We start from the raw sequence: 15,967 nt of genomic DNA, 5'->3' as shown, positions 1-15,967 counted from the left end.
CTTATTTTTATGATGATACAAATTGAACTTAAATGAAGCAACCCATGATCAATATTCAATATCAATTTATTTGGAACTAAAACATTGTACTAATTATTTTCCCACATTTGCAATAATGACAAAACAATTGATGGAGCAACCCCAATCTCCAGTTTAATCTTGAATCATAAGTATCTAAACTTAAGTAGTCCACTCATTAGGCCCATGACAAGTGATAGACCAACAAAACTGGGCTTATCAAATATACTTAAATTCACATGGTTTAATGTATGGGCCAAGCTAGCAATTGGCAAAATTTCTAAGGAAACTTTTAAAAACAGCAAACATTAGGCCTTAAACAAGACTCTTTAGCTATAGTTTCACTACTTGCAATCCGTAGCTACACTTTAGTTTGCTACGTATTTGTATTCATTGTATTATTTTTTCCACGGATTTCGGAGAAAAATACAAATACTAATTGATTTGTATCAAAATGAATACATATTAGGAGGAGAGAGGCGAGCGAGATCTAGGGAGGAAGGAGAGAGGTGAGCGAGATCAAGAGAGGGAGGAGAGAGGATGAATACATGTTGTATTCATTGTATAACAAATATAGTTGATACAAAATACATATACATTTGAATACAAATTTAGTTTTTCGATTACAATCGATATAAAATACAAATATCTCACATATATTTGATTGGATACAATTGATACATAATACATTAGTCAGAGAGGATGAATGCATATTGTATTTGTATGAATACAAATACAGTTGATACAAAGGACAAATACAATTTTTCGAATATAATTGATATAAAATACAAAACGCTCTCCTATATTTGATTTGAATACAATTGATACAAATTTAGCTATAGATAGGACTCTATGTATACAATTGATTTGAATACAATTGATACAAATTTCGTTTGGTAGGGAGTATAGGTCGGAGAAATACTCTATGTATTATTTAGTATTGTATTTAGTAGGGATTTTGGACCTATGTATACACCTTACAGGGTCGATTGGTAGGGAGTATAGGTCGGAGAAATACTATATGTACCTATGTATTGTATTATTTAGTATTGTGTATGGTAGAATTTTGGACCTATGTATATACACCCTATAGGGCCGTTTGGTAGAGAGTATAAGAGAAATAGTCCATGTATTATGTATGATATCATTTAGTATTATGTTTGGTAGGAATTTTGGACCTATGTATACACTCTATAGGGTTGTTTGGTAGGGAGTATATGAGAAATGGTCCATGTATTATGTATTGTATATTTGTATTATTTAGTATTATGTATTGTATTATTTAGTTTATGTTTGGTAAGAATTTTGGATCTATGTATACACCCTACAGGGTTGTTTGGTAGGGAGAATATGACAAATAATCCATATATTATGTATGGTATTATTTAGTACTATGCTTGGTAGAAATTTTGGATCTATGTATAGCTAATCTATGAATTACTTATACACCAAATGACCAAATGTGGCTTGAACTAGTTTGTTCATGTCATGAAGGTATTTCAATTCATATATGTAAAAACTATGGTCAATGATAGAATTAAAATAAGTTAATATTCATCTAAAATCCCGTGGAAGGAAATTATCTTTAAAAACCTGTAAATTTTTGGAATCAATACAAACTTAACTACAAATAGGACATAGTGGGGAAAAAAAGGTCCATAAAGATGATATTTTAAGCCTGTTAGAAACCTATATTCTTATTATATTATTGTGTGTGTCTCATGTTTATGATGATACAAGTTGAACTTAAATGAAACAACATATATAATCATTGTCATGTTGCATTTTTTAAGGATAATTTGACTAATTTTTAAAGATAAATTAGATTACATTAATTTGATATTTTGAAATAAAATTTTAGCCATTCAAAATCTAGACGAAAAGTACTATAAATTGCATTTTTTTACATATCAATATGATTAAAAAAAAGTACATCTTAAGATGTTAGTCAAAATTCATATCATTTGACTCTAAAAAAAAAACTATGACAGTTACAAATGAACGGAAGCAAAAATCAATTTATTTGAAAATGAGACATAGTAAATATCTTCCATTATTTGCTATAATGACAACAATTGATGGAGCAACCTCAATCTCCAGTTAAATGTTGGGTCATATGTATCTAAAATAAAGGAGTCCACTCATTTAGCCCATGACAAGTGAGAGACCAACAAAATTGGGCTTCTCAATCCAAATTGATAGAGATGCTCAATCTAGTAGGTAATTTTATGGGTATTTTATTTATCGCGATAAGATCTCTATTTAAGATCATGTCTTGTTTGGGTAGTTGTAAGATTGTTGCATAATGTGGTAGGGAAGGGTAGTGTGGGTGGTACCTTATGTGGCCAATCTTTTTAACCGCGCGTGGGTCAAGCACGTGAAACTCATCACTATTTTGCAAGGGCATTGAGACCATAACATATTACGCTGAAAGCACCACTTTTTTTGTAATGTTATCACACAAATGTCCGCCTAGAAAAACAGTTCGATTTGTAGTATTGTCACACTAGATAAAGCGCACACGTCGCAACCTATAGCAATTAAGTAACAATGACAACAACCAAAAATTCTAGTTCATGAGTTCATCTTTGTAGGTTATAACTTATAATTAATTGTCATTTCAAATCTCACCCAAGTGTTTTTCCTCATAGAGAACATTAGCTAGCCCTTATAGTAAAAGAGAAAATTTTGTTTAAACAGATATTGAGTTTACATTAAAGCAAATAAAATGTGATATATTCACAAAGAAAATGACGGGCTATTTTTAAAAGTAAAGTGGCTGGCCCCCAAGAAGGCAACTTATCTTGTAAAAGTATTTCTAAGTGGGAATCATATTGGAAATCCCAAAAGTATCACTCTAACTGTTAAATGATCAAAGGGAACCAACATGAGTTTTGTGGTGTAGTGGTTCACTCTTAATTAGAGGTCTCGAGTTCGAGCCTTAAATATGGAGAAAATCTTGTTGGAAGCGTCACCCCCGGATGAGCCTTGTAATACACAATCTAAATTTAATCGGGGCTCCAATGTGGGCCGAGTGAAAAACAAAAAAAAAATAAAAAAATCACAGGAATAAAGACACATTTCACAAAAAATAATAATAAAAATATATTTATTTATTTTTTTATTATATTTTGTATATATAAATATATGGACCTACCTAATGATAACTTTAAAGAATGACAAGCTAAGTTGCTCTGTTTCTTAGTTGAAACCATGTAAGTTTTAGCACCAATGTGGAAAAGCCATGTTATGCCACTCTGTCAAATGCCATTATTATATACTTTTCTCATACTATAAAATTTGTATTTTCATCTTTGTAGTTGGTATTTCTACTTTGGTTAATTGGATCTGGTTCTTTTCATTTCTTGCCTACACCTTTTTTTATTTCATTTTTTTTTTCTATTAAAGTCAAGCTTGATCTTTTAGTGCATTATTACTGTGTTAATTTCTGTAATAATCAGTTGACAAAGAGTGATTAGTACCCATTAACTACTACTATTAGCTATTAAAGTGCCTCCCATATTGGTTAACTAGACAATTCTTATCTCTTAAACTAGTTTTTGAGGTTAAGTTAAATTCAAATTTCATTTTCTTTTACATGATATTAAAGCCAAATCCGTTTATGTTGAACTCACATGTTATTCTATTCACGCCCTAGTTGTTCAATCTAGACATGCCAAGAGGTTTCAAAATGTCACGCATTACTTGTCTTGATGTAATATTATTTCACGCTTTGGACTCGAGTTATCCATGGTGTGAGTTAGTGTTCAAATTGTTCCAAATTAGTTAAAGGATGTGGACAATGCTCATTTCATAATCTAACTTTTGACATTGAGTTAAACCAGACAGACACTATCTAACTTTTGACGTTGAGTTAGACCAGACCACACACTTTGTTAACATTAATAATGATTGATGGAAAAACAAAGTGTGATTTTGGGCTTTGGAATTTCTTAACTACTACTATATTTTATTCTTCTTAGTCTTTTCATTGGTTGTTATATTTTCATTTTCTCAAATAATACCTATTTGTCTTGATGCAAGTTCATATACAGCTCATTCCACCAAGGATTAGCCCCAAAACTTATCCCATAAATTACACCACAATCCTCTCTACAACTCCACACACATCATATCACAACTCCACATTTCACATTTCTCTTCCAACAATGGCTCATCAAAAGCCTCTTCCTCTCATTCTTCTATCTATAATCCCACTTTTTTTCATTCTTACTCAAGCTCAATCACCAACAGCACCAGCACCAGCACCTTCAGGACCAATTGACATCTTTGCAATCCTCAAAAAAGAAGGACAATACAACACATTCATCAAATTCCTCAATGAATCACAAGTTGGAAACCAAATCAACAACCAAGTCAACAATTCCAACCAAGGCATGACAGTTTTAGCACCATCAGACAATGCATTTAACAACCTCCCAAGTGGCACACTAAACCAACTAAATGACCAACAAAAAGTACAACTCATTTTGAACCATGTCATACCAAAATTCTACACATTTGATGACTTACAAACAGTAAGCAACCCTGTTAGAACACAAGCAACAGGGCCAAAAGGTGAGCCTTTTGGACTTAACTTCACTGGAAATAACAATCAAGTGAATGTCTCATCTGGTTCTGTTGTTACAAATATTTATAATGCTATTAGAAAAAACCCCCCATTGGCTGTTTATCAATTAGACAAAGTTTTAGTGCCTTCAGAGTTTACTGATCCTAAAGCTCCATCTAGTGATGATGCCCCTGCACCTGCTAAAGCCAAGAATGGTACTAGTGCTGATAAAACAACAGCTGATGAGCCATCACCAGCAAGTAGTACTAAGCCAAATGATGCTAAAAGGATTAGTGGTGGAATTCTTGGATTGATTTGTGGTGTTTTCTTGATGGGAACACTTTCTTGAAAGAGCAAAAAAAAAAATTAAATTATGATCTTTTTGCTTATAAAAATTCATTCTTGCTGCCATTTTGTACTACATTATTTTTCTTCAAGATTGATTGTTGTTTGTTCATTTTTATGATTTCATTCTTTTTGTGATGTGATTTCTTTCTTCATGTAAGTGTTACAGTTGTACAATCTTGCAAATACAGTTGTGTCTTCTATTGTTATTTCTTGTTGTCTCGCAGACCCCACTCAGTATCTGGAGTCCACATTGATTAAATTCCAATCGCGCATTGTAAAGTCCATTTCTCCATTGGGTGGGGGTAGGGGTGATTAAGGGCGTTCGTTTGACCATGAAAATTACAGAGTATTGAAAAAAATATAGTTTTTGTTTTTGAAAGTAAAAAAATGATATTTGAAAATTGGAGTTGTGTTTGGATATGAATAAAACTTCTTTGGTGTTCGAAATTTTATGACCAAACGTGTTTTTCGGAGTTTAACATTTCCCTAATGCTTTGGAATATCTTGATGCTTCTCTATGTAATTTTGACAAACATGTTTTGATTCTATCTAATTATGAGAAGATAACATGCAACCTTGACTTTAGAGGATTAGAAAATGTCTACTTGTGGTTTGGTTGGGATATGAACTTAGAAGTCATGAATTGTTTAGTCTTACAGATCAAACTCCACTACACAATTTAATTAATTAATAGTACTAAATAGCTTAACTATACAAATGGATATTTAAAACTATATAATATAAAGTCTTGGCCTTTGGAAGATCAATGAGTCGGCTTAGATGAGATTCATCGAGCAAGCATTAGCTCCACGTGCGATGAAAACTCATTTATTAGATAGTAAACGAACCGTAAGCACCTATTTTATCAAAATAAAAAAAACCATACTAAAAAAATATGTGCACGTCAAATTTAATTTTCTTGAACCAATTCTTTTAATTAACGTAACGCAAAATAGAAAAAAGGGTCAATCGACATGATGAGTGCTTATAAAGCCTTTATTTAGAAGACTCTCATGTGAAGTAAACATGTTTTACTAACTATAACATAAGGAAGTTCAAGTTCTAAGTTCAAATTTGGTTGAAGATACAATTACTTTGTGACTAAAGTCTGAACTTGTATATTAGTAGTAAAACACTATCAGTTTGCACAAATAGGTATTAAAAAAGATTTAAGTTATATATACTAATAATATAAAGAATCTTTTACATTATCGATGAGTTATAACTTATAATAGCAAATTAGGGAATCATTTTTATCATATTACTAACTAATACTTATGAAATGATTTATCTCTTAAGTTTTCGTTTCATAAAAAAAGACTTGACTTATAATATGATCTAATAAAAAAATATTCATCATACCGTTAGTGTATAAAACTTAAAACTCATTTATAAATATCTCTTGCAATCTCCCTTCAATAATTATGATATTTTTTTTTCAAATAATCAACATAATAATAATGTTAATGGATTCTTCTGTAAACACAACGGAACAATAATTGTGGCCAAGTGGCCATGTGGTCAAGATTTTCTCAGTGGTATATCATATCTAAATATTTTTTAATTAAAATTCATTTTAATGGATATGTAGACATGACACTTCAAATTAATACATTTGGGAATGTTGATAATCTGAGAGATCATCTCACAGGCTGTCAAATTAATGGTTTTAAAAATCAATTTTCTAAAAGATATTGTTGAGTTAGGTTAAATGTGATTGAAGATATCATGAGTTTTCTCTAACTTCAGACAATGTCTAAATGTTTGAAATTTGGCTTTATCAAATTCAAGGCTATAATTTTAGACAAAAATATTCGAAATCAAATGCGAATTTTTAACTCCAGTTACGTACATTTAAAGTTGTTCCCGAAATGGATAACCTTGAAAACAAAAATTAACTTTATATATGGACAAACAACACAAATTCCACTAGTATAGGAGTAAAATAATTACTTCCTTACACGTGAGTTTTCAATATTACAAATTTTATCAGAATTCGGACTTCGTATACATGTATCTTGGATACATAAGGTCAAAATTAGGTGTACTTTGTTCCAGATACACTGCATCCAAGTGGATTCACATGTGTTTGACTCTCTCGCTCGCCTCTCTCTTTCATCGTATTTGTATTTCGATATGTATCTGGTATCCCAGATACATATATCTAGTGTGATTAGCATATATATGGGATACACAAACTCTCTCTCTCTCTCTCAGCTCCCTCCTCTCTCGCTCACCTTTCTCCATATGAATAAGTATTTCTGAGTGTATTTGATAGCAAAAATACACGTATCTAGGTGTATCTGACTTGAAATCTAATATGAAATTATTAATTAATGAGAGGATATGTAATCTTCTCAAACTATAAGAAGAATTCGTAAATATGGTATCAATGTCTGTGTAATTAGGTAGTTTTTCCAAAATTCAAATAATGGCCCAAAAACATATATATATGTACAACTTCTTCTGGTCGGTAAAAAAAAGGGCAAACAACATAAATCCCACTAGTTTAGGAGCTAATTACCTCTCTTCCCGTGAGTTTTTGATATTACAATTTCTACCATATTTTGGTTTTCAGATACATGTACATAACACGTTTAGATATATGTATCTCGGATACATGCTATGCAGATACATCTAATTATATGTATCTAAATATAAAAGGTAGTTTAGATACATGTATCTCGGATACATGCTAAGCAGATACATCTAATTATATGTATCAAAATATGGAAAGTAACGTAAACACATCAATTTAGGAGGAAATCACGCGTTTTCCTATTAATTTCTTCTCCAATTCTTCCATGAGTTTCCTCTCCCAAAAATTTCAAAAAAATAATAAATTTCTTCTCATTTTTTTTAGCATCATAATTTTTTTCATATAGGTACATAATCTTAATTCAGATATGTGTACACTTTATGAGATACACAAATTTTTAATTAGATACATGTATATACACATACAACTAACTAGATACATATTTTTACCACCATCTCTCTTCCCTTTCCCCTTCGTCTCTCTCATCTTTGGCAATAGAAAAAGTGGTCATTGATGCCACTAGTAAGAAAATAATAAGTATTTTGCTGTCAAATCAATCCAATATCATACAAAAGTTTGATTCTCCAAGTTATAATTAATTAGATATTAGACTTCTGCATGTTGATAGTCTTAGAGAAGACACGCCCATTGATGCATTCTTCTGCTCCAGTGGAGGAGTCATCATTGTACCGAGAGTATTTTGGGATGCGATGGGAGTGGAAGGATTAGGAGAGAGAGTAGGTTGATCATTTGGAGTGACGATAAATTAGGGGACAGGGGATGACGTGAGAGATAATTTGAATTGCTAATCAACCATAAATTAAGGAATTTGAATTTTAAGATAATTATTCAACACCATATTTAAGGAACTTGTATAACTGATTAAATTTTTTAAAATATATGATATAATTATTAAAAGTGATATTACATGTAATTGTTTTAAACTAGAGGTAAAATAAGGGGTATATATGATAGTGAAGTATGTTTAGATAAGTAATTTTTCCTAAAAAAAAAGTATTTAGGTGCATAGTAAGGTAGTCCAATAAAACTGGTAAACTGAGCTAATAGCCGGCATTCCAAAAGCTTGGCCCATTCTTTTACAGATAACGGGCTTGAGCTAGATTTTACTTTTGTTTATATAGGCCCAATTTTACCGATTTAATTGGTCCAGTCAAATCTGTCTGATGACAAGTATTTTTTCATAAAATATTTTTTAAAATTTAATTTTTCAACTTTTTTTAAAAAAAGTTTTACCTTCAAATACCATTTGAAAATTATTTATATTGCCACGTTAAAGAATTATGTCTTGAATTTTCGAATATGAAAAGTAACAGGTCATTACCACGAATACCCATATTTATAAAAGTGGTTTTTAACTTTTAGTTTATAAAATTTGTGGTTTATAATTTTTGTTATTCAACATTATAAGTAACAAAAAGATAATCGAAAATACATCTGATATCGAAAGAAAATAATTCACAAGGCAATATTCGTAGGACAAAAAGATTTGCAAGACACGCATAACTTAGATCCTATATAAAATGTACGTTCAAATGTTATTTTAAATTTCAAAAATTACAATTTTTAAAATTTAAATTATCAAGTTTCAACATCAAAATTTATGATCGATAATGTCAAATTGTTTTCTCGAAGAAGATGGCAAGTCATGGTTGAAAGTGATAGCGCCAAAATTTTCATTACGCAGTTTAAAAATCTAAAGAAACAGATACACGAAATAGTCGAATGAGGTTTCACATTTATTATATATGTATAAAAAATAATTTTAATCATATATAAATAGTATAATTTTTTCATCGGAAAATATTCAGATAAACCCCTAACTATAAGCTGGCTCTGCAGATGGTTGGACCAAGTGCATAACTACACTAAAATGGCGTGTGTAATTGGTCGCCGACTATTCCAAAAGAAAAATGCAAAGACTACAACTCGTAGTGGAAAAATTAATTATTATTCGGCGGCCGTTTACGTTTACCTTTACTTTGTACCAAATTATGAAATACAAAACATGCCACGTTTTTTCTTTCCCTCAACAAATAAATGTGGATAGTATTACTCATCGTTCACGCTCAATTGATTGATTATATGAATTTAACGTTTATAATGAGAGATTAATTCCTAACATTATAAATTTCCTCCTCAATCTCACATTTTAACATGGAACAACACCTTTTAAAATTTAAATAGACATCAAATCACATTTAAATAAAATCAAGATAAAATATAGTAATAATAAAATTATCAATAGTCTATGTTGTTGGACCGCAAAATTTATAGAATTTCTGGTGTGCAACGAGTCACCCTTTTAAGAGGTATAAATTTTTTACAAAAACCTTCTTATATTAAGCATGTGAAAAACAATGCATGGAGGCTAAAATAGGACCATCTCCCAGTTTCCATGTGCTATATTTTTTTCAAAAATAATACTCATACTACATGTTAACTTTGACTGTACAACTCCACATATTTTAAAATATTATTATTAAATAGATAGGGAATAAGAACTAGCCAAGTTTTTTTTTTTAAAAAAAAATTATGTTAAAAAAAAAATTCATAGTGGGACTGCTGAATCAATCTTTACGTACTCAAAAATCCAAACTAAAATTGCCTTCCTTATCTTTTCATTAATTAAAAAAAAAACTTGTTTAAAAAGATGACAAAAACATCAGCATTGACTAAATTCTACTATATTAATTTCATTTTTTTATTTTCATGTTTTAATTAGATATACAATGACGTCATTGGTGACTTGTTGAGATTAGATTAATTAGAAAAAAATGGTTTACTTGTGGGAATAAATAATTGAGTCACTGTTTTATAGCACAATGTATAACAGTAAGACAAAAAAATATCCATAGAATTTAAAACTTGTCTTTTAACTATATCTATGTGCCAATTAATGCAAAGAATAGTAATATGTCAATTTACATATAAATAACGTAACCCCACATATTTAACCATATAAATTGCGCTTTACGCGTCATATTTTTAATGATATAATTAAATCGGAGAGAGAATGGGAAAATATCATATATTTCAATATATCTGACAAATCTCACTATAGCTGACGCATGCAAATTGCCAATATACATTTAATATCTTGTCTTACAATAGATTAATATGGTAACTAGCTTCGTGGAAGGAGTAAATAAATTATAATTAATTAATTATAATGCCACGTTTAGAACTTATGGAACTAATTAACTTTTGAAAGAATAATTTATTCATATTAGAAATTATATACACTAGAAATCACATACTTTTTTTATATTTTATAATTAAACGATTTTAGGAAATGTTAAAACGTAAAATATGTCTATTTCCAAATAGTAATGGTAACATAGTGAATACTGGTACACTATCTCTCCTCTCACTAATTTTTTTTTCCGCAGGGTGTTTGTTATTTATATTGGATCTTAATTAAATACGAATTCACATAATATTACATTATCTAGTTTTGGAGGCGACATTCTTAACATGATTTAATTCATTTCCATAAGCTCAAAATTTCAGATCTCTAGTTAATGAAGGAAAAATCTCAAACCTTCTACCATAATCCACGTTGATAATGTCATTTTCTTGTACATCAATGGGATTAATGTTGGAGTACAGAAATCACGAGCATCACGAGATGAAGTTCAGTTTATTATACACTTGGCAGAAATTTTGCTTCGTCATAACTTAAATTTTGTCCTCATTATTTTCTCAATTATTATTATTAATTATTCGAGTTTTTTTTTTAATTTTCTTTTTTAAAGAGACAATTTAATTAATTCCTGTGACAACTGTAAAGTTAAAGATGAGAACATTAACTTTGTGGTAATCAAGTTACATTAGTTGGCTTAAATAGAATCTTCAGTTAACTATGCGTAAAGCATGTTAAAGAAAAACAATTGGGACAAAGTACATTACAATATAATTTGACAAAATCGTAAATCACACCGGAGATGTTAAATATATTAGGCAAGTCTTATATGATTAATTTGATCGAGAAAGTATATAGAAGATTTCAAACCTGAACGCCCTATTCGAAAGATCATCTGCTCAACCAACTCGATCACCTTAAGTTTCCGTGGATAATTGATCATAAGGAAATTTAGAAAAGCTTAATGGGACATAAAATATTATTGAAACAGTAGGAATTCTAATTTGTAACACTACAATTCTAGTTGGTCTATTACGTACCACTTGACTATTCAGTTACAAGGTCATGTTTTTAGAAAAGTCTATAAATTTCTAGAAATAGAAATATTAAGAGAAGCTTTCTAGAGAAGGAGCATTATTGTTAGGGGCCTAATGAAATTCCACTTTGATGAAAAAATAAGAGGAAAAAAAAATTAATTTTATGTTATTGTTTTTATATAGGTTTTCATGTATTTAATTATTTATATTTTTAAATTTTCTTGGGGATTAATTTAAACAAAAAACATAGTTTTCTTAAGTTACTTTTGGCCTTTTATATTTTCTCTTTCAATAAAGAAAGAAGAACACACGCTATTCTTCCTTACAAAGACGAACACATCAAAGTATAATTTGAGGTAATTCTAGTTATATTTTCAAATAATTATGTATCTTACTACTAATCAATATTTTTCTATCACATATTAAAGAATAAATATACCTAAATACATATATTTTGCTACTACTAAATACATCAAAATAAGAGAGGCGAGCGAGATAATCATGTACCACATATAATGTGGAATCAAACTAAATACACACTAGATGTATTTAACTGATGTGATTCATACATATCTGAGATATCAAATATATAGAAGAGAGGCGAGCTAGATATTCATGTATCACATATAATGCTGAATCACACTAAATATATGTATGTGATGTGATTCATCATTCACATGTATCTAAGATACCAACTATATAGGAGTGAGACGAGCGAAATAATCATGTATCACATATAATGGGGAATCACACTAAATACATACTAGATACATATATATGATATGATTCACATTTATCTGAGATACATAATACAAACGGATATCAGTGTTATGTGGCGGGCGTAGTTTTGTCGTTATAGTTAAGTCCATGTCAACACCTACGTGGCACGTCACATTATTTTTTAAAATAATTTTTTGGGACAATATTGTCAATGCCACGTTGTAGGGCCCACTCTACCTCTAGATCTATCTATTGCTTATGCCATCCCCATTGGTGATGACGTAGACTATTACATTTTGTTTCCGGTATAAACGCTGTCGTTTAGCTGACGTTTTCATTGGCGCACCGTCCGCTAAATCACTCTACTTTGTTTACGTCACTCACGATGTGTTTTTCTATTATTGTCTACACCTCTTTGTTTTTAAAATTATTAACTTTTTTAAAAGAAAAAGATATATTTTTTAATATATAGTCAAAAGACTTAAAAAGGGTAGGATCAATATTCCTTGATTCGTACAAAATCATCATGACTTAATTGATAAAGACTTATTAACAAATCCAAATTATACAAGCATTTAAAGATAAATCCATTTTCATATATATTTTTTATTTTTTAAGAATTATTTAAAATAAGTTTTAAAAAATTAAGAGTTAACTACTTTTTTGGTGTATGTGTGTGTCTGGTCGATTTTTCGAAAATAACCTCCCTTTTATCCTACAAGAATAAAGGTAGCGAAGATCTACATATATGTACTTATATGAGATTAAACTGAATATGTTGTTGTTGTGTTGGTTGAAAAATAAGTGTAGTTTAATGACTCTTATTTTGGAGGACTGATTTTAGTAATCTTAGTTTGGTCATGCATATCATGTTTTTAATTAAGTCCCCTTATGATCATGTCACGTGTTTTATTGCATTTCCCTCAAACATAGTACATTACATGTACTAATGCATACTTGTGTCTATATTGTTTCACTAATGTAGGGCATGACAATTACTCTCCCTCTATTCATGGCTAGTTGATCTCATTGATACATTTGAAGATCAAGAGTTGGTGAGTCCTCATGCTCCAAGGACCATGTTGTTTCTATTTGCTTTCTTATGTATTTATGTTTCAGACTTTGTATGTAGTGTACGGGTTACGTCTGAACCACTCTCATTGTTGTAATAGATGGCTTGTCTCGACTTTGATGTACTTCCACTTATGTAAACCTCTTTACATTTTAATGAGATTTCTTGTTTTTCTCTATTATGTTGTGTATATGCATGTCAAGAGGCTTGTGTAGGGCCTCTCGGGGTCTTATACGGCATGTCACACCTAGGGTGTACTTTGGTTTGTGCACCCTTGTTCCCATTTAAAAGGAAATGAGAGGTTATAAAGAGAAGTCCAGAGTGTATGAGGAGAACATTGATAGGTCCTCCACTCGAATTGAGGAGCAGTAGAGAGACCAAAAGTTAGCAATGATTGGTCAGCATTGAGGGCTGAAATGACGGAGTTGAAAAGACTTTGGATGAGATGAAGGAGTGGCTTGCCTTGTTGTTGAGTGATTTTATGCCTCAATTCATTTCATAGGGGGCTATAATTGAGAAGAAGTTGGGGTGTGGCAAGTGAAGAGGAGAGTGGAAGAAAAAAAAGGTTAGTGCAAAAATCGAGAACTTCATCCAGATGGCTAATTTGACAAAAAGATTGAACCATATCTCTCTCTCTCTCCAAACACACACACACACACACATATATATATATATATATATATATATTATTTTGTTCACATTCGATGTTTGATATTGTTGAAGGTTTAATTAATTCAGATTTTTATTAATGCTCGTCAAAAAGATAACACTTCTATCAAAAGTTTTTTAATATGTACATCCTAAAACTTGAATATGAAATATCTTATTAAAGATAAGAAAGTGTTATATATATCCAATTGTTGATGGTAAGCAATGATATAAGTGGATACCAAAACAATATCTTGTGCAAGTTGCAACGTAAAATAGGGATCACAATCCAAAATTAGAGAAGTGCTACAAATTGGAATATGTAACAAAATAAGCCAATTAAAGTAATAAAAACGAAATAAGTGACGTCGAGGAATGATGAAACATCATCCTTTGTAAAAACTAATAAACCATTTAACAATATTCACGACACTTATTTCATTTACTTGAATCGAAAGTTTGAAAATAATTTTTCTATTTTTATAACGTAAAAAATAAAACTGCATATACATTACCTTCATTATCAAATTCCACTTATGAAAGATGTTGTCTACAATTTCTTACACACATTTATTATGTAATTTCTAAAATTTAAATTCTATACTAAAACAAGAAATCAATATCCAAGTTGAATAATTATTTTTTAAGTGTATTAGCTGTTTTTTTGGTCTTTTTACTCAACCTCTCTTGTCTCATCTGATAAGGATATATCATCCTTATCTAAAGTTATAATTATAATATTGGGTATCTTGTATGTCACAATTAAATTTGAATGGGGTAATTAAATTGTAAATCAGTAAATATTTACCTAACTTTATACCACCCTTTTTTTTTTTTTTGAGATTAGGCCAACAATTTTTATTAAGTATAGATTAGATAAACTAGCAGGTCACTCAAAAGTAATTAGTACGTGTACCAAACTTTAGGATAAATTAATCTAACATGGTAATTAATCCCACATAAAACCTTCAATTCTAAGCTCGACTGCAAATAATATATTATAATTCACTCACTCTGTAACCATAAACGAAACTACACGTAATAAAGTTAAATTCTTCATTTAATAAAGTACTTGAAATTGAAGATAATTTTTTTTATTAAGAACAAAGTAATTGTACTTGGACAAATTAAATTTCATTTGAAAAAAAAACTTGAAATGTTGCGAGTAAAAACAATTATCTGCTTGAGATATTCCTCAGCCAAATTTTTTTTCACTATTTCACCAACATTTGAAATATGTACTAAAGTTCAATACCTATGAATTTACGTTTGTTTATATACATTTTTAGTTTTTTACTTGCTAATAATAAATCAAGATTTTTAGTTTATCAATGATAAACCATAATTTTTATTACTTGATAAAAGTTAAACCTAAATTACTGAGTTTTACCTCAAGATTTAAGGTGTGTTTCATTTATATATTTATACGTGTTAAAAGTAACAAATATATACTATTTAATTTGCATCATATAGAAAGTTAAAAAAAAAACAAACTAAATTCCAACCCTAGTGGTCATAATCAATATACAATAATGGAACCAATATCATGAGTTGTGATAAAATAATTAAGATTTCTTCATCTTTAACTAGATGTCTCAAGTTTAATCTTCTAATAACTGTAAAATATTCTAATGAGAGTAACGCTCCATGAAAATGAAACGTTATAATACATAAAATCAAATTTAATTAATCTTAATATAATCCCAACGTACCTTGTGGGAAACCAAATAAATAATGGGACAAAGAACGTAATCAAATGGTACCCACTTAGATACACAAGAGCATAGGCTGGTGATGACATATTTTAACGTAAGCCACAACTTATATTACGCGTAACATATCGTAACTGCCG

The 15,967-nt window shown here is 29.9% G+C and overlaps 1 protein-coding gene across 1 annotated transcript; it reads left to right on the top strand.

Moving 5' to 3' along the window:
* The first annotated feature begins 4,084 nt into the window (after positions 1-4,084).
* LOC102589996 (fasciclin-like arabinogalactan protein 9) lies at positions 4,085-5,144 on the top strand. The gene has a single exon (XM_006348774.2). It carries the CDS (start codon positions 4,188-4,190, stop codon positions 4,935-4,937), a length of 750 nt encoding a protein of 249 aa, XP_006348836.1. The 5' UTR covers positions 4,085-4,187; the 3' UTR covers positions 4,938-5,144.
* The last annotated feature ends 10,823 nt before the right edge of the window (positions 5,145-15,967 follow it).

The sequence above is a fragment of the Solanum tuberosum genome, unplaced genomic scaffold (genome assembly GCF_000226075.1).
Source record: "Solanum tuberosum cultivar DM 1-3 516 R44 unplaced genomic scaffold, SolTub_3.0 scf00102, whole genome shotgun sequence".
Taxonomy (NCBI): Eukaryota; Viridiplantae; Streptophyta; class Magnoliopsida; order Solanales; family Solanaceae; genus Solanum; species Solanum tuberosum.
Note: the sequence above shows the minus strand (reverse complement) of the source record. Positions and strands in the feature narration are given on the sequence as shown.